The 19844-nt window shown below is 42.7% G+C and overlaps 1 protein-coding gene across 6 annotated transcripts in view; it reads right to left on the bottom strand.

The window, feature by feature from the left end:
- MKRN2 (makorin ring finger protein 2) overlaps positions 1-19072 on the bottom strand; it is a 47995-nt gene extending 28923 nt beyond the window's left edge. For 2 of the 6 annotated variants that reach the window (XR_013960961.1, XM_080675593.1), the window contains exon 1: positions 18911-19072. Coding sequence is in view for 2 of the 6 variants with exons in the window: in XM_080675593.1 (XP_080531719.1) it covers positions 18911-18936 (26 nt within the window). In the remaining 4 variants the exon portion in view is untranslated. Of the gene's footprint in view, positions 1-1859; positions 1962-18910 lie in introns of those variants that run through there. The other 4 variants (XR_013960962.1, XR_013960963.1, XR_013960964.1 and 1 more) reach the window with 2 other exon arrangements.
- Positions 19073-19844: the final 772 nt, after the last annotated feature.

Below are 19844 nucleotides of genomic sequence, written 5' to 3'. Positions count from 1 at the left end.
GAGCCCCGTCCAGCAGTCCCCCACCGTCTCCTGGAATATAGCTGTCCCTCAACTCACCAACAAACACTCCCCATGCGACCCTCAGCTGTTCTATCTGCTCCGGGACAAGGCTCGGGACACATCTGTCTATTCCACTGCCATTTTTTACTCCCCTCTGCAAAAGTCTTTATGCATCATTCATCTCATAATATGCACATCAGATGTCAAACTGGATACAAGCCATGAGTGTCAGAATTATGGAGAGAAGCCATATAAATTCAACATATGTGAGAGGGCCTTCAGTTATCTCTCGTGTTTTGAAAAACATGGAAGAAATCACAATGGAGAGAAAAACCTGTAAATGTAAGGCATGTGGGAAAACCATTATTTCTTCAACTTCACTTCAATACATGGAAGCACCCACCCTTGAGAGAATCTCTATCAATGTAAACTATGTGGAAAACCCTCTAGATAACATGCAAGTTTTCAAACACCTAAAGTGACTCTTAGGAAAGAAACTCTATAAACGTAAAAAATGTAGTCAAGCCTTCAGTTTCTCAGTTCTCTCTTTTTAACAATCAGTATTTTTATAATGTAAATAATCTCACTCATCTAATCCCCTACAAATCTGTGTATCCCTGGGGGCATATAACAATTTGCAGGGCAAAGAGGTACTTAATGCTTATTTTGTTATTGGACTAGATTGGACTTAAATGGTTTTGAGCATATGGCCTGTGCTTACCCTTTATTTGGCATCTCCCTTAGACATAACAGTGCTTCCATGAAAGTACTTTGAATAGGGGAAGGGTTGACCATTGACGAGCAGATTGAAATGGTTTCAATGGTGAGAGTGCCAAGCCACAGATGGTCCTAAAAATAGCATTGTTACATAGGGTTGCTGGTCCAGAGCAAGACCACTTAGTTGAGGGATATGGGAGGGTTGGAGAGTCAGTTTCCTTTTTCTTTAAATTTTATTTTATTGGTGACCGAATTATAGATGTCTCCTAACTCCCCCCCCCCTTGCTTTATTCCCCTCCTCCTAGCCCCTACCACCCCAGACCTTCACCACACTATTGTCTGTGTCCATTGGTTATGCATATATGTATATGAGTTCTTTGGTTAATCTCTTCCCATCTCCCCCAACCCCGAGATATATCAGTCTGTTCCATGACTCCATGTCTCTGTACCAATTTTAAAATTTTTAAATTAAATCTTTTGTTGAAAGTATGACATAAGTCTTCCTTCTCCCCCCACTGACTCCTTAATTGATCTCTTCCCACCCACCTTCTCTCTGAAATTCCGCAGTCTGTTCTATGCTTCTATATCTCTGGACCTATTTTGTTCGTCAGTTTATTATGTTCATTAGATTCCACTTATAAGTGAGATCATGCAATATTTGTCTTTATCTGACTGGCTTATTTCATTCAGCATAATACTCCCCAGGTCCATCCATGCTGTCGCAAAGGGTAAGAAATCCTTCTTGTTTTACAGCTGCATAGTATTCCATTTTGTAAATGTACCACACCAGTTTTAGCCACTCAACTGATGGGCACTTGGGCTGTTTCCAGATCTTAGCTATTGTAGACAATGCTGCTATGAACATAGGGGTGCATATATTCTTTCTGATTAATGTTTCAGACTTCTTAGAATATATTCCTAGAAGTGGGATCACTGGGTCAAATGGCAGTTTCATTTTTAATTTTTTGAGTAAATTCCATACTGTTTTCCATAGTGGCTGCACTAATCTGCATTCCCTTTTTTCCAGTTCTCTTCGAATACGTGAAACTCACACTGCAGCCCTGGCCAGTTTGGCTCAGTGGATAGAGCATCGGCCTGCGGACTCAGGGGTCCCGGGTTTGATTCCGGTCAAGGGCATGTACCTTGGTTGCGGGCGCATCCTCGATGGGGGGTGTGCAGGAGGCAGCTGATTGATGTTTCTCTCTCATCAATGTTCCTGGCTCTCTATCCCTCTCCCTTCCTCTCTGTAAAAAAACAATAAAATATATTTTTTTAAAAAGAAACTCACACTGCAGAGAAACTTATGAATGTCAACAATGTGGTAAAGCCTACATACACTGCAGTCTTACCAACAAACCAAAAGTTAGTCACAGGTGAGAAACTGTATGAATGTAAGCAGTGTGGTAAAACTTTCAGTTCTCATCTAGGTTTCCAATCACATGAAAAAACTCACACTGGAGAGAAACCGTATGAATGTAAACAATGTGGTAAAACCTACAGAGAACACAGTTACTTAAAAACACATAAAATAATTTATACTGGAGAGAAAACCTTAAGAATGTAAAGAATGTGGGAAAGGCTTCAGATATTATCAAAGTTTTCCAACATATGAATCACAGTGGAGAGAAAACATGTAAGTAAAAAATGTAATGAAGCATTTAGGTATCCCAGTGATCTTCAAAAACATAAAAGAATCTCACTGTGAATATAAAAAAAGTGGTAAAGCCTACAGAGATCCCAGCTCCTTGCAAACACATGAAATAACCCATATTGGAGAGAAACCCTATGAATGTAAGGAATGTGGGGAAACTTTCATTTATCACACAACTTTTCAAAGATTTGTAACAATGCACATGGAACAGACCATATAAAACTGCAGAATTGGGGAAAGGCTTTGGTTATCCCAGTTTCTTTTGAACACATGGAAGGACTTACTGGATAAAACCTCTTGAATATGAACAACTAGAATTGGCTCACACCATTACATGTGAAGACTCCCATGGAAAAGAAACAGGAATGTAATATGAGAATGACTAATAGAAATTAATCCATGTATATACAGGGTGGAGCAAAAGTAGATTTACAGTTGTTCATATGGAAAATAAAACAATAACTAATAAATAATACAAAAATAAACTGTTTCAAGTACAACTGTAAACCTGCTTCTGCCTCATCCTGTATATAAAGCACTAGGGATAAAAGACTACGAAAAAGGTCACTAGGAAAATCCAAATACCAAACTGTCCTTTTTAAATGGCCCCTTAACACAAAACAAATAAAGCATTATAAGAAGATATTTAACCTAACTTCATATAAAAAAATATACTTCAGCCCTAACCCGTTTGGCTCAGTGGATAGAGCGTCGGCCTGTGGAATGAGAGGTCCCAGGTTTGATTCCAGTCAAGGGCATTTACCTTGGTTCCGGGCATATCCCCAGTGGGAGGTGTGCAGGAGGCAGCTGGTTGATGTTTCTCTCTCATCTATGTTTCTAACTCTCTATCCCTCTCCCTTCCTCTCTGTAAAAAATCAATAAAATATATATATTTTTTAAAAAGTTCACCAAACTCTTTAAAAAAAATAAAAATACAAACAAAGTTGGAATTATCACCCTACCTGACTTCATATTATACTTCAAGGCTATAGTAATAATCAAAACACCATGGTACTGCCCTGTCTGGGTAGCTCAGTTGGTTGGAGCGTCGTTTTGGTCAGGGCACATACAAGAATCAGCCAGGGAATGCATGAATGGGTAGAACAACTAATCGATGTTTCTCTCTCAAAAAATAAAAGCAAAAACAAAAAGCACATGATACTGGACATTAAAATAGACACATAGGTCAATGGAACACAATAGGGAGTCCAGAAATAAACCCATGTCTATACGGTCAATCTTTGACAAAGGAGGCAAGTATATATAGTGGAGTAAGGATAGTTTCTTCATAAATGTTGTAAAATCTGGACAGATACATGAAAAAAAAAGAAACTAGACCACTTTCTTACACCACATACAAGAAAAAACTCAAAATGGATTAAAGACTTAAATGTAAGATCTGAAACCAGATCTTAGAGAGAACATAGGCAATAAACTCTTTGACAATGTTCTTAGCAATAAGAGGTGGGCAAAAATAGGTTTACAGTTGTTTTTATGAAAAGTAATACAATAATCCTTTATAATAAAAGGCTAATATGCAAATCGACCAAGCAGCAGAACAACCAGTCGCTATGACGCACACTGGCCACCAAAGGGCAGACTCTCAATGCAGGAACCTGCCCCCTGGTGGTCAGTGTGCTTCCCACAGGGGGAGTGCTGCTCAGCCAGAAGCAGGGCTTACAGTAAGCCCATCGGCGGTGGCAGGAGCCTCTCCTGCCTCTGCTGCAGGAGGATTTTAAGGGGGGGGGGATCCCCCAGACTGAGAGAGGGCATAGGCCGGGCTGAGGGACCCCCCCAGTGCACGAAATTTCATACACTGGGCCTCTAGTACAATAATAAACTGTTTTGTATACTCACAACTTCAAACTACTTTTGTCTGCCCTGGTGTTTTGGTGTTTTTTTTTGTTTTTTTTGGACATATCTCCTCGGGCAAGGGAAATAAAAGAAAAAACAAACAAAATGGGACTGTATCAAACGAAAAAGGTTTTGCACAGCAAAGAAAACCAACGAAAACAACCTACTGAATAGGAGAAGATATTTGCTAATGAGACATCCAATAAGGGGTTAATATCCACAATTTATAAAGAACTCATACACCAAAAAAACCCCAAACAATCCAATTCATACAACTCAACACCAAAAAACCCCCAAACAATCCAATTAAAAAATGAGCAAAGAACCTCACTACATACTTCTCCAAACAGGACATACAGATGACCAATAGACATTTGAAAAGATGCTCAACATGGCTAACCATCAGGAAAACGCGATATCATCAATAAATCATCAAACAACAAGTGGTGGTGAGGATGAGGAGAAAAGGGAACCCTCCTGCACTGTTATGGGATTGCAAATTGGTGTAGCCATTATGGAAAATAGCCATCCTCAACAAATTAAAAATAGAACTACCACATGAACCAGCAATTCCACTTCTGGGTATTTATCTGAAGAAATCCAAACACCAACTTGAAAGGACTTATGTACCCTTATATTCACTGCAGTATTATTTACAACTAGAAATAATGCACGAATTCATGCCAACAGTGGGGTTCCTCAGCCTGGCCTGCGGGATCAGGCCAAAACCGGCTCTCTGACATCCCACAAGGGGTCCCGGATTACAAGAGGGCGCAGGCCAGGCTGAGGGACCCCACGGGTGCATGATCAGGGCCGGGGAGGGACACAGGAGGTTAGCCAGCCGGAGAGGGACCGCATGAGGGCTCCAGGGCATATCCAGGCTGTCTTGCTCAGTTCCGATCAGCCAGACCCCAGCAGCAAGCTGATCTACCAGTCGGAGCATCTGCCCTCTGGTGGTCAGTGCACATCATAGAGACTGGTCGACTGACCCCTGGTGGTCAGTGCATGTCATAGAGAGTGGTTGAGCTGCCTTAGCATATCCTATATAATAAAAGAGTAATATGCAAATCGACCGAACAGCAGAATGACCGGCTGCTATGACATGCACTGACCACCAGGGGGAAGATGCTCAATGCAGGAGCTGCCCCCTCATGGACAGTGAGCTCCCACAGGTGAGCACTGCTCAGCCAGAAGCTGGGCAAGCGCAGCAGCAGTGGCAGGAGCCTCTCTTGCCTCCGAGGCAGTGCTAAGGAGCAGTGAGCCAAGCGGTGAGGAGCAGCAAGCAGGCGGGTGGGAAGGAGCAAGGGTTCCCAGACTGCGAGAGGGATGTCTGACTGCTCCCCTGTGGGGAGAAAGTTTAAACCGGCAGGCGAACATCCCCCGAGGGGTCCTGGACTGTGAGAAGGTGCAGACCGGGCTGAGGGACCCCCATCCTGAGTGCACAAATTTTTGTGCACTGGGCCTCTAGTCATTAGCATATTATCCTTTGATTGAACGGATGAATGGATGACCAGACACTTAGCATATTAGGCTTTTATTAGATAGGATAGCAAAGATATGGGAGCAACCTAAGTGTCCATCAAGAGGCGAATGAATAAAGAAGACTGGTACATATATATAATGGAATATTACACAGCTATAAAAAAAAAATCTTGCCATTTGCGACAACTTAGATGGACCTAGAGAGTATTATGCTAAGTGAAGTAAGCCAGACAGAGAACGACAAATACCATATGATTTCATATATGGAGCATAAAAAATAAAATAAACTCAGGGATACAGAAAACAAACTGATGGTCACCAGATGGAAGGGGTTAGGGCAGCCGTGGGCAAACTACGGCCCACGGGCCGGATCCGCCCCGTTCGGCTGTTCTATCCTGCCCGAGGAGCTGAAAGAGCGGAGGGTTCTCTTGCTCTCCCCTCCGCTCCTTCTCCAGCAGCAGTGTTAACATGGCAACGTCCGGAAACACAGCTGCAGCTCCTTCTTCTGCGTGGGTGGATTTATATCCGCCCATTCAGTAGAAGGAACAACCTCTCAATCTTCTAGAGGCTCCTTGTAATGCCCGCGGACGCGTCCCCCGGCATCACCCTGGGAATGCGTAGACACGTTATCGTGGTGATGTAGGGAGACACGCCCCTGGAGAGCACAGTATCAGAGCATTAGCTAAAAAGGAGACCAACAACACTGTTTCCACTGAAGTTGATGTTTTAAAGACCAAAAACCTTTCAACCCAGTCTACATTGCCATCTACATCTACGTCCCGGGCATAATTTGGAAGTTGCACTAAAGAAAATGTTTAATTTACTGTTTACACATTTTGTTCTTTTCTATTTGTTTTAGTTTTAAATTATTTTATTATATTTAAGTTTAATTTGAAAGGCTTTTGTACCTTTCCTTTGTTAGGCAATTTTATTTTGCCTTTGCCATTTCAATATAAGGTATGTTATTGTGCTATGATTCCTCCATTTTTTGAAGTTTCAAATTATAATAATTAGTGTTTACATTCTTCTTGTTAAAATGTTTGAAATGAATAAAACTATTGAAAAAAACAAAAAAGACCGTACCCTTTTATGTAATGATGTTTACTTTGAATTTATATTAGTTCACACAAACACTCCATCCATGCTTTTGTTCCAGCCCTCCGGTCCGGTTTAAGAACCCATTGTGGCCCTCGAGTCAAAAAGTTTGCCCACCCCTGGGTTAGGGGGATGATTTAAAAAATGAAGGGATTAAGAGTTACAAAAAAGCAATTATAAAAATAGTCACAGGGATGGTAAAGTACAGTGTAGGGAATATAGTCAATAATATTGTAATAACTATGTATGGTGTCAGATGGGTACTAATCAGGTGGATCACTCTGTAAATTACGTAAATATCTAATCGCTATGGTGTACCCCTGAAACTAATTATAATATTGTACATTAACTGTAATTGAAACATTAAAAAAAATTTAAAAGAAACTTAGCATGAGATTTAAAAAGGCTTATATCAAAGAGATCTTGTTATTCACAGTACTGACTTGAAGTGTGCAGAAAAGGGTTGACAGAGCAGGTCTGAGCCTGCTATCTTTAGAAAGGCATGCTTAAAAGGCTGGCTCCTGCCTAGAATCTGGAATGAGGCTTGTAAACAGTTCTCTACAAAGATATAAAATTTCCCTAAGTGATAAGACTGTTCACTGTGTCTTAACTGTACAATGTGGCTTATGCTGAACATCTGCTTTCCTTCTGGGAGTCTAGAATTTTGGTATATGATAAAGAGAGTAATTAATTTGGACAATGAATCCCTAATGGGTTTCCCAGGACATATGTTGCAGCATTTTTACTGCTGGGGGCAAAATATGCTATGTGACCTGTCATGGAAGAGAGTGAAGGTAGAAAGTCTGCACATGGGTTCCTACAGATGCTGCCTGTGTCTTTACCCCTTGTGATCCAGCTGTGACTCCTTACTACATCACTGTAATAAGTCTTAGCCCTGAGTACAACTATATGCCGAGTATTGTGGGTCTTTCTAGCCTACCTCCAGATGTAGGGGTTGTCTTGAAAATCCTGGACACACAAGTGTATTACACTTCTAAATAGTCTGATAATTCTTTCTGAAAAAAAAAAATGCTATTCAAAATCAAGACTGAGATACTATTGCAAGATCTTTGATCTTTGAAGGTATAAAAGTTAAAAAAAAAATCAGTGCCAAGAGCCAAGTCTGAATGACAAAGAATTATCAGGATTAGTAAACTCAAATAATGGAAGAGAACAGACTCAAAGTGGCTATACAAACAGTTGCATAAAAAGTGAGATCTAGAAGAAACCAAGATGGCGGTATGGGTGAGCACCTAAACTGCTGCCTCACACAACAATTGCAAAACTACAACTAAAAGACTAAACGTCTATCACTCAGAACCACAGGAAAGCTGGCTGAGTGGAAGATCTACAACCAGAAGGAAAGAGAAAAGAGCATCGAGACGTGCACAAGCGCTGAAAAGCTGAGGTACGGAGGTGCGCAAATCGGGTTGGCAGCGGGTGTCTGGGTGCGCTGCTTCTTTCAACCCGAAAGGAGACAAGCTCCAGATTACTCTGAACTCTAGTTTCTGGGGAGACGCTGGGGACCCAAACTCCTACGGGGAGAAGCTGGACTATCTACCATCGGGTCGGAAAGTGAGGGTGACTTTCTTGCAGAGGTGCATGCAGACGCGGGGACTTGGAAACACAGAAACGCAGAGACGGCTGACTGGCAGCCATCACTGTTTGCCACACCCTAGCCTAGTGACTCCCTGAGACCCCACCCTGCACAATCTAAAAACCCACCCAAGCTCCACACAGCAGCTTTTGCATTTAACCAAACAAACTGCAGCTCTGGTCAGACAGCTCCAAAACCTCCAAACCCCAAGCAAAGAGGAGAAAACTGTTGTTCTCGCTGTACTTCCTGCTGCGTGGCCTCAGACAGTAGCTGACCAGCACCCCATTGGAGATCCAGAAGCTAGTGTATCTAGTGATCAGTGTGAGACGACACCAGATTTCAACTACTCACATCCATAAGTGACACATTCAAGAGGCAGACTCAGTGAGCACCAAAGCCCCACTGAAGCAAGTCCGGCCCCCTAAGCGTGTCTCCAGCGCAGCAGTTCTTCCATTATAGACACAGCGGGTCCTCACAGCCAACTGGCTTGTAGGTCAATTCCTCCCAGTGACACCAACAACAATCAAGCCTTAACTACAAGGCTGTACACACAGTCCACAAAGGGGTGAACCAAGAGTGTCGACCTCAGGTAACTGGGAGGCCAACCCACTGGCCTATATAGGATACCTAGCACACAAAGCCACCCTACCAACTTAAGGAAGCAAAGAAAATGTGGAGACAAAGAAACAGATCACAAACGAAAGAAATGGAGGAAAACAAACGACTGGATATAGAGTTCAAAACCACGGTTATAAGGTTTTTCAAGAATATCCTAGAAAAGGCCGATAAATTCAAGGAGACCCTCGAGGATATGAAAAAGGACCAACTAGAAATTAAACATACACTGACTGAAATAAAAATTATACAGAGACTCCACAGCAGACTAGAGAAATGCAAAAATCAAGTCAAAGATTTGAAATACAAAGAAGCAAAAAACACTCAACCGGAAAAGCAAAAAGAATAAAAATCCAAAAAGTTGAAGATAGTGTAAGAAGCCTCTGGGACAACTTCAAGCGTACCAACATCAGAATTATGGGGGTGCCAGAAGAAGAGAGAGAGCAAGATACGGAAAACCTATTTGAAGAAATAATGACTGAAAACTTCCCCCACCTGGTGAAAGAAATAGACTTACAAGTTCAGGAAGCACACAGAACCCCAAACAAAAGGAATCCAAAGAGGACCACACCAAGACACATCATAATTAAAATGCCAAGGGCAAAAGACAAAGAGAGAATCTTAAAAGCAGCAAGAGAAAAACAGTTAATTACCTACAAGGGAGCACCCATACGACTGTCAGCTGATTTCTCAACAGAAACTATGCAGGCCAGACAGGAGTGGCAAGAAATTTTCAAAGTGATGAATAGCAAGAACCTACAACCAAGATTACTCTACCCAGCAAAGTTATCATTCAGAATTGAAGGTCAGATAAAGAGCTTCACAGACAAGAAAAAGCTAAAGTAGTTAATCACCACCAAACCAGTATTATAAGAAATGCTGAAAGGTATTCTTTAAAAAGAGGAAGAAGAAGAAAAAAGTAAAGATAAAAATTATGAACAACAAATACATACCTACCAACAAGTGAATCTAAAAATCAAGTGAATTAAAAATCTGAGGAACAGAATAAACTAGTGAATATAATAGAATCAGGGGCATAGAATGGGAGTGGATTGATAATTCTGAGGGGGAAAGGGGTGTGGGGGGTACGGGAAGAGACTGGACACAAATTGTACACCTATTGAGGACAGTGGGAGGGAGGTAAGGGCAGAGGGTGGGGTGGGAACCGGGTGAAGGGGAGCTATGGGGGGAAAAAGGAGAAACAATTATAATAATCTGAACAATAAAGATTTATTAAATTTTTTAAAAAGTGAGATCTAACAAACACTTTATTAATGGTTTCTTTTGGAGAAACTAGACAAGAATATTTCCTGAAAACAAACAAACAAACAAACAAAAAACAGGGTAGGAGATGGCCAGAAGTCCTCTACCAGATACTATTTGTTAACCAGGCATGTAAGAGGAAAGATTTTTTGCATTGGTCGTACAAGGATGCCTTTTATAATTCTACAACCACATCCCATCCTATATAATAAAAAGGTAATATACAAATTGACGCTAACGGCAGAACCATGGGGGAAGACCGGTTGTTATGATGCACACTGACCACCAGAGGACAGATGCTCAATGCAGGAGCTGCCCCCTGGTGGTCAGTGCACTTCCACAGGGGAGCGTCGTTAAGCCAGAAGCCGGCTCATGGCTAGCCAGCACAGTGGTGATGGCAGGAGCCTCTCCTGCCTCCGCAGCTGCACTAAGAATGTCCGACTAATGGTTTAGTAGTCGGCAAGCAAACTCATTAGTCAACAGAGCCAAATATCAACAGTACAACGATTGAAATTTCTTTTGAGAGCCAAATTTTTTAAACTTAAACTTCTTCTAACGCCACTTCTTCAAAATAGACTCGCGCAGGCCGTGGTATTTTGTGGAAGAGCCACACTCAAGGGGCCAAAGAGCCGCATGTGGCTCACCAGCCGCAGTTTGCCAACCACGGGCTTAGGTGAGCGGGCCTAAGCCATCAGTCAGACATCCCCCAAGGGCACAGGCTGGGCTGAGGGGACCACCCCCTCCCTGAGTGCACATATTTTGTGCACCGGGCCTCTAGTAAGTCATATTCAGAAAATCTGCCTTCCAAATTGCATTCACTAATTCTCTTTGCCATTAAGAAAACAAATATTTAACCACCAACCAGAGCTTTTAGTTAGTTTTGCCACTTATAAGCTGGTGACTCTGCGCAGCCATTTCACTTTGGTAAGTAAACAAGCTCAAATTTAAAGTGATTCAAAAATAACTTCTAGACCACCATCACTGCCTTCAAGAAAGTTGAATGTTATGCAAGAGGCAAAGCCAGCCCAGTCTTATTTTTGCAGCATGTCTCCATTTCCACTCCCCAGTGACAAACACAAACTACCTTGAATACATCCTGCCTGACCTCTGGGGCATCCTTGTCAACTACTTATAGCCATTCCTCCCATTTGTTGTATTCAACTTAATCCAGGACTCTCATACCTTGTAGTGAATTTCCAACTGTCCACCCTTCCTGATGGCCAAACCATCTATCCCTTCTTAGATATGAATTGGGGCAGATAATGTGTGTGTGTGTGGGGGGGGGGGGCGGCGGGGGGGAACCAGTAGTACAATGGCTGGGAAATACATAGCTGGAGACTTAAAAAAAAAAGTAGGGAGAGGAGGATCCAAGATGGCGGCGTAGGTAAACACCCAAACTGCTGCCTCACACAACAATTTCAAAACTACAACTAAAAGACAAAACGTCTATCACCCAGAACCACGGAAAAGCTGGCTGAGTGGAAGTTCTACAACTAGAAGGAAAGAGAAAACAGCATTGAGAGGTGCACAAGTGCTGAAAAGCTGAGGTACGGTGGCGGGCGAATCGGGCTGGCAACGGGCGACAGGGAGTGCTGCTTTTTTCAACCCAAAGGGAGACAAGCTCCAGATTACTCCGAACTCCAGTTCCTAGGGAGACACGGGGGACCCAAACTCCTATGGGGAGAAGCTGGACTGTCTGCCATTGGGTCAGAAAGTGAGTGAGGCTTGCTTGCAGGGCTGCGCGCAGAAATAATTGTTTACTGTGCTGGGGCGTGGGACCCGGGACGTGGTCGAAGACGCAGAGCTGGCTAACTGGCAGCCATTGCTGTTTGCCACGCCCTAGCCTAGTCACGCCCTGAGACCCCGCCCCGCACAATCTACAAACCCACCCAAGCTCCAAGCAGCGGCTTTAGCATATGAATGGCCTGCATTATCGCAGCTTAACATAGCAAACTTGCAGCCGGGGTCAGACAGCTCCAAAACCTCCAAACCCCAAGCAAAGAGGAGAAAACTGTAGTTCTCGCTGTAGCGCCTGATGGGTGGCCTCAGACAGTAGCTGACCTGCATCCCATTGAAGATCCAGAAGCCAGTGTACCTAGTGGTCAGTGTGAGACACCAGATTTCAACTCCTCACATCCATAAGTGATACATTCAAGAGGCAGACTCAGTGAGCACCAAAGCCCCACTGAAACAAGTCCTGCACCATAAGCGTGTCTCCAGCGCAGCAGTTCTTCCATTATAGACACAGCGGGTCCTCACAGCCAATTGCCCTGGAGGTCAATTCCTCCCAGTGTACCAACAGCAATCAAGACCTAACTACACCAAGACTTTGCACTCAGCCCACAAAGGGGTGTACCAAGAGCGTCCACCTCATGTGATTGGGGAGGCTGAGCTACTGGCCCCTATAGGTCACCTACCACACAAAGCCACTCCATCAACACAGGGAAGCAGCAAAATGTGGAGACAAAGAAACATGTCACGAATGAAAGAAATGGAGGAAAGCAAACTACTGGACAACACAGAGTTCAGAACCACATTTATAAGGTTACTCAAGAATCTTCTAAAAACCGCCGAGAAACTTGATGAGACCTCTGAGGAGCTTAGTGAGACCTTCAAGGACCTTAATGAGAATGCAAAAAAAAATGGAAAAGGACCAGTCAGAAATTAAGCATACACTGTCTAAAATAAAGAATATACAGGAACTCGCCCTAACCGGTTTGGCTCTGTGGATAGAGCGTCGGCCTGTGGACTCAAGGGTCCCGGGTTCGATTCCTGTCAGGGGTATGTACCTTGGTTGCGGGCACATCCCCAGTGGGAGGTGTGCAGGAGGCAGCTGATCGATGTTTCTCTCTCATCGATGTTTCTGGCTCTCTCTCCCTCTCCCTTCCTCTGTAAAAAAATCAATAAAATATATTAAAAAAAAAAAAGAAAAAGAATATACAGGAACTCAACTGTAGATCAACGTACCCCAAGAATCAAACCAAAGATCTGAAATATGAGAAAACAAAAAACACCCAACCAGAAAAACAAAAAGAAAAAAGAATCCAAAAATATGAAGATAGTGTAAGGAGCCTCTGGGACAACTTTAGGCGTACCAACATCCGAATTTTGGGGGTGCCAGAAGAAGACAGAGAGCAAAATATTGAAAACCTATTAGAAGAAATAATGACAGAAAACTTCCCCTACCTGGTGAAAGAAATAGACTTACAAGTTCATGAAGTGCACAGAACCCCGTACAAGAGGAATCCAAAGAGGACCACACCAAGACACATCATAATTAAAATGCCAAGGGCAAAAGACAAAGAGAGAATCTTGAAAGCAGCAAGAGAATAACGGTTAGTTACCTACAAGGGAGCACCCATACGACTATCAGCTGATTTCTCAACAGAAACTATGCAGGCCAGAAGGGAGTGGCAAGAAATATTCAAAGTGATGAATAGCAAGAACCTACAACCAAGATTACTCTACCCAGCAAAGCTATCATTCAGAGTTGAAGGTCAGATAAAGAGCTTCACAGATAAGAAAAAGCTAAAGGAGTTCATCACCACCAAACCAGGATTACATGAAATGCTGAAGGGTATTCTTTAAGAAGAGGAAGAAGAAGAAAAAGGTAAAGATAAAAATTATGAACAACAAAATGACATCAAATACATACCTACCAACAAGTGAATCTAAAAATCAAGTGAATAAAAAATCTGAAGAACAGAATGGACTGGTGAATATAATAGAATCAGGGACATAGAAAGGGAGTGGACTAACAATTCTCAGGAGGAAGGGCGTGTGAGGGGTGTGGGAAGAGATTGGACAAAAATCTTACACCTATGGATGAAGACAGTGGCGGGGGGTAAGGGCATGGGGTGGGGTGGAGAATCAGGTGGAGGGGAGCTATGGGGGGAAAAAAAGAGGAACACCTGTAATAATCTAAACAATAAAGATTTATTTAAAAAAAAAGTAGGGCCCTAGCTGGTTTGGCTCAATGGATAGAGCATCAGCCTGTGGACTGAAAGGTCCCAGGTTCGATTCCAGCCAAGGGCACATGCCTGGGTTGCGGGCTCGATCCCCAGTAGGGGCGTGCAAGAGGCAGCCAATCAATGATTCTCTCTCATCATTGATGTTTCTATCTCTCCCTCTCCCTTCCTCTCTAAAATCAATAAAATATATTAAAAAAAATAAATAAATAAAATAAAAAAAAAGTAGGGAGATTCTTTCTGGGGAACACTCCAAAGGGGTCTGCTATTCTGGGTGACTCCAAGACTGTTTCAGACAGTATGGCTATTATTGGTATATGCTGCAAAGTATATTAGCTCACTCTTGGCCACAAAACCACCAATAATTCTAGCTGTTGCTGAGGGCTGAAAAAACAGAATCAATCTGGTTTCTTGAAGGCCTTTCAATGGTGCCTGTCTGTAGCAGTACACTTTTGCAAATCATCTCCAAGTATATGGATAATTTATATTCTCCCTGTCACCTTCCTTTATATTTTCCTACACATTTTTCCAGGCTTAAAATTTCTGGCTCTCCTACTTGTAACAACAGATCTGTCAAGGAGGAAAGAAGCTAGCTAATGCTAAGCATGGTAATAGGCTTGAAATAAATGTACTGGAAGTGGGAATGAAATACAGTGTAGTGGTTAAGTGAAGACTCTGAAGTCAGAAGGCTTGCTATGTGACCTAAAGCAAATTATTTAAATCTCCAAGCCTCAATTTACCCATCTGCAATCTATATATATAAAAGGCTAAGTGACCATCCAACTGGCCGGTACATGATGCGGACTGACCACCAGGGGGCAGACACTCAACGCAGGAGCTGCCTAGCTGCTGAGCTGCCGAGCTGCAGTGACTTGCAGCAGTGGTTCTCAGGTGACACACCCCGGAACCAGAGAGGAAGGAGCACGATTCCTGGCTGGGGCACCTGATTCCTCACTGGGCCACGTGATTCCACCTTCGGCTGTGGGTTAAGTTGTTTTTATATCATGTTTTAAAATAATTTTTTTGTTGTTTTTATATCGTGCCTTTGTTGTTGTTATATCATGTTGTTATTATTTATTAATAAATTTATATATTATTTTCATATACATTTTACTAATTTTCTTTCATCTTTGACACTTCTATTATAGAGAAAGGGCGAATAGCAATATTATAATATTTCTTCTAATTAATTTCCTTTCAATGTGCACAAATCCATGCACTGGGCTACTAGTATGATTATAATAATTGTACTTCATAGACTGCTGTTACAGACTACTGTGAGATTTAGCTGAGACAATGCATGTAATTGCTTATGCTAACACATCATAAATGCTCCAAGATGGTTTGTTGTTATTATTTAGTATTTTAACCAACTCTGCTGGTTAGGCATTACTATTCCCATTTTACAGATGAGGAAACTGTGGCACAGGTGGTATCAGGATCAGAATCCAGAACTATCCCAACTCTGGAGCTCACATTCTTCCTACCACTTACTGGTCATGTTTTGTGACTTTCAAAGAATGAAAAACTCTAGGTTTGACTGTCTCAGGAAACTGAAATTTCTAGATTGTTTAATAGTAGTAAGACAAAGGAACTTGAGGATGACAAAGAAAATTGGTTACCAAGCTATAATAAAGGCTTGAACCAGTACTTTGAAGACAGATTGGAAGACATAGGAGATGGTTAGGAAGTAGAGTTGAATAACAAAACTGTATGAGCTGCCATTCCAGACAATAAACATTTAGACAGTCTTTGTCATTAAATTTGGGAATCCTAGGACTTCATATCCATCTCTTGGAGAGATATAATACCTACTAGAATGGAAGCAAAATTAATAACCCTTTGTCCTGTTGCCATTGAGAATAAGCATGTACATCACATTCCAGTCAGGAAAACAAGCCACAAAAATACTTTGCACCCTAAGACAAACCCAAGAAACCTGTTTAAGTCTGTCCTCCAAATAAATCATACCTTGAACATTTCCTATAAGTTACTAATGTCTAGAGATAAGACTTTAGTGGTCAGGTAGCTTAGTTGGTTAGAGCGTCATCCTGATACACCAAGGTTGTGGGTTTGATCCCCAATCAGGGCACACACAGGAATCAACCAATTAATGCATAAATAAGTGGAACGACAAATCGATGTTTCTCTCTCTCAACTAAAAAATAAAAATAAAAAGGACTTTAGTGAATAAGATAATAAAGCGAGAAAGGCTTTTCCACCATGAACACACTAATGTAAACTTAGAACTCTTGGTAACACTGCAGTTTTTTTCCCATTTAAATATATGTTCAGTCCTTACGAGGGCTGATTCCTTCACTCCTTTGGCAAGTGAACTTTCTATAGGTTTTTGCCTATGTTTTCCTTTTATATGAACATATTAAAAGCTTTGAAACTTTCATTTAGCATTTCTAAAACTTACTTGGAGGCCATATAGTCTACAAGAACATGGACTCTGATGTCACAGCTCTGCCACTTGGAAGCTGAATGACATTGGGTAATCATATTTCAATGTTGAGGCTCAGATTCACAATCTATGGAACAGTCCTGGTTGCTGGACTATAAGCAATATGGCTGGTAGAGCACTCAGCACGTTGTAAGCCCCACCCAACAGAATTGGACTGTATTTAAATAGAAGTGATCCCTTCCCAACATTCCAACTCACTCTTAGTTTACATGCAACATCCTGCAGGATGCCCCTGTTTGGCAAACAAAGACTAAAGCTTTCAGGTCAGGCCATCTCCTGGTGCAGAAAATAACTAAGATGATGCTGATTTAAGTTCTTATTCCTGCAATTAGATGTGAAGTTTGGGGCAAGTCTCAAGTCTTTCTGAGCATAGGATTTCGGTATCCGTAAAATTAGGTACTACCCAGAGTTGAGTTTTGATTATAAAACATTGTCTAATGTGCACTTTTTTGTGAACCCATTTAGAAGCAGTAGCCAGAATCTGCTATAGTCCACAATGACTAAGAAATTGCTCCAACAGGGATGTAAAAATATAAACAGTCACATTAAACTAGAGCTGGAGCTGCCAGCCCACAGGGACGGCCTTGCAAGTCTTATTCCTCAAGCCTTTGTAATGTAAAACAAGGCAAAATAACCTTTACTGGGCCTAAATCAAAACTGTGCCCCAAAGGACTCTTGGCAAGGAAAACAAGAAGGCAGATATGACTAAAGACTTAACATTAAAAACACTATCTAGAGTTAGCATCACAATGTTAGCTTACCTGCATCAATAGAAATGCCTTCCTTCCATAGATGTAATTGTTCCCCTTCACTTTCTCCTAAATACCCCTTTTCTTTGTTTCCTAACTAAAACACTACGTGAGTTTCTGCCTGTATCAGTGATTCCCGAAAAGACATTCTTCTTTTTTTTGAAACCTCAAATAAATGTGTATTGCTGCTCACTCTGAAAAGGCCTCTTAAGTTCACTGGGGAAACTTTATACAAATAAAAATAAACACACACGTCTTCACAAAAGACTTTCTAGTACAAATAACCTAGTACAAGTCTTTCCTAGAGACATTAAGTGCAAATCTCTGACCACTGCTTAACATAAATCAGCTGGGCCTTGGTTAAATTGATTGAACAGCTGATTATACATTAATGCTAAAAGGAAAATTTTTTTCAGTCACTTCTCAATTATTCATACTAAAAAAGAGAAATAACAATATAAATGATACTTAAATAAACAGTTTATTACATAAGCAAACTAACATTCTTTTTAGCAATGTTTCCCAAACAGGTTTAATTGAAAAGTTATTAAAATAAAATTGGTACTTTCCAAGTATCAGTTCAGCAAGAGAAGGATCCCAATACTGGTAACGAACGCACAAGCTTACCAAGAAATCACGGTGTTACACAACCAAACTATTTCTATTTCATCCGGTTCTGAATTTTCTACAACCATTCATCCATTACCGTTGTATTTCTCCACGTAAATGGGTTGTCTCAGTAAGAGTATCACTTAACCTCTCTCAGTCTGTTTCCTGCACTGTAAAACGGAAATCCTATTTGTCTAATATTGTTATTGTGAAGTCTAAAGACAATGAATATTAAGGACTTGGAAATATGAGGAGCACTTAAACTTTCAAAAAATCCTACCTACTGTTATTTTTGCGAACAGTGTTTACTTGCTTATTTTCTGTAAGTTTAGGTCGGAGTTCTTCGAATTCTCAGAAAACCAAGGCCGCTTTCGGGCCTCAGCTTCTTTGAGGCCCTTATCACCGATTAACAACCCACTCCTGTGTCGCATCCCCTTTTGTAAACGACCTTTTAGCGTACCCTTACTCGAATCCAAATCTCCTTTTCCTGCTCGACTGTAAGTTCCAAGAGCCCTTCTCCCAGGCCCAAGCACCCCGCATGTCCCTGGCTCGTACGTCCTTCCAGCCCACAGGGACCACGCTGCCAACTCAAGCTCAGCCCCGGCGCTGGCCTCATCGTGGGGCTCGGTCACGAAACACGGCCACACACCGCCGGGTCCCCGGCTCGGGCCCAGTGCTAGCTCCACCTTGAAACGCCGGACGGTGAACTGAGCAACCTTCCACGAATCCGCTCCAGCCTCAGTTTCCCCGGCGGCTGCACGAGCGCGCACTCGTCGCCGAGGACCCGGGGGAGACGCCCCAAACGGCCCGGCGCTCCGGGACCCCGCAGAGCCGCAAACTAACCTGCAAGTGACCTGTTTGGTGCTCATGGTGGTCGGGATAGAGGGCCGTGGTCGTGCTACCGCCTCTTAGTCTGGCCGCCGCCGTCGCTGCCTCGGCCCTGCCACTCCCGCGCAGCCGCGTCACGACGGCGCACGCCGCACCCCTCTCCCTCCCTCCCCGTGTGCACCTTTGTAGTGCCGGCCGGAAACCTCGCCGCCGTCACAATTGGTTCCGCCCCGGGGTGGAGGCGGAGCCGATCCTCAGTCCCTGCCTTCCTCGTCCCGCCATTTCCAAGCCTCCTGGGCGGGTCCTAGCGAGCACCCTAGTTCTGCCAGTCTTATACCGTGTGCTGTTAGTTCCGACGGGTCTGCCCCATCTCCAAGAGCATTACTTAGCGACTTTTCGCGTCCCTAGAATCACCTCACCTCTCTGGAGGCTAAGCTCCCGCCTCTCCTCTGCGCATCTTAATCCTAAACACCCCGACCTATATGTAAATTTATACTCCCGGACCCCTTTCTCAGGCCCTGTCTCAACTGTTACCGCCAGACCTCGCCTCCCAAGTAAGGAATCCCTTAGACCTCTCCCATTGCTCTTTTACAAAATCTCTACTCCCATCCCAAATTTTAGTCATTTCTTTCCAGGCATTCCTCTGCTATTTGTCTTCCACTTCCTATGGTGGAAACCCAGAAAGATAATTCTTGACACGTTCCTCTGGTTCTCTATATCCTGCAGATCCTGCACCTACATTTGAGAGCAGATCCTGCCCTCCAATTAATCCTCTTGTCTCCATTTCTGCTTTTATGGTTCTAGTCTGAGCAGCCCTCACTCCTCGCCTGGGCCCATGCAATGGCCTCTTCACTGCTCTTCTGGCTTCTGCTCCTGCCCCCTGCTAGTCTGTTGTTACACAAAACCTATTTTGTTAAAAGTAAACCGGATCATGTCATTAAACTCTTTT

Source organism: Plecotus auritus, assembly GCF_963455305.1.
Source record: "Plecotus auritus genome assembly, chromosome: 6".
Taxonomy (NCBI): Eukaryota; Metazoa; Chordata; class Mammalia; order Chiroptera; family Vespertilionidae; genus Plecotus; species Plecotus auritus.
This window is presented reverse-complemented; position numbering and strand designations above follow the sequence as displayed.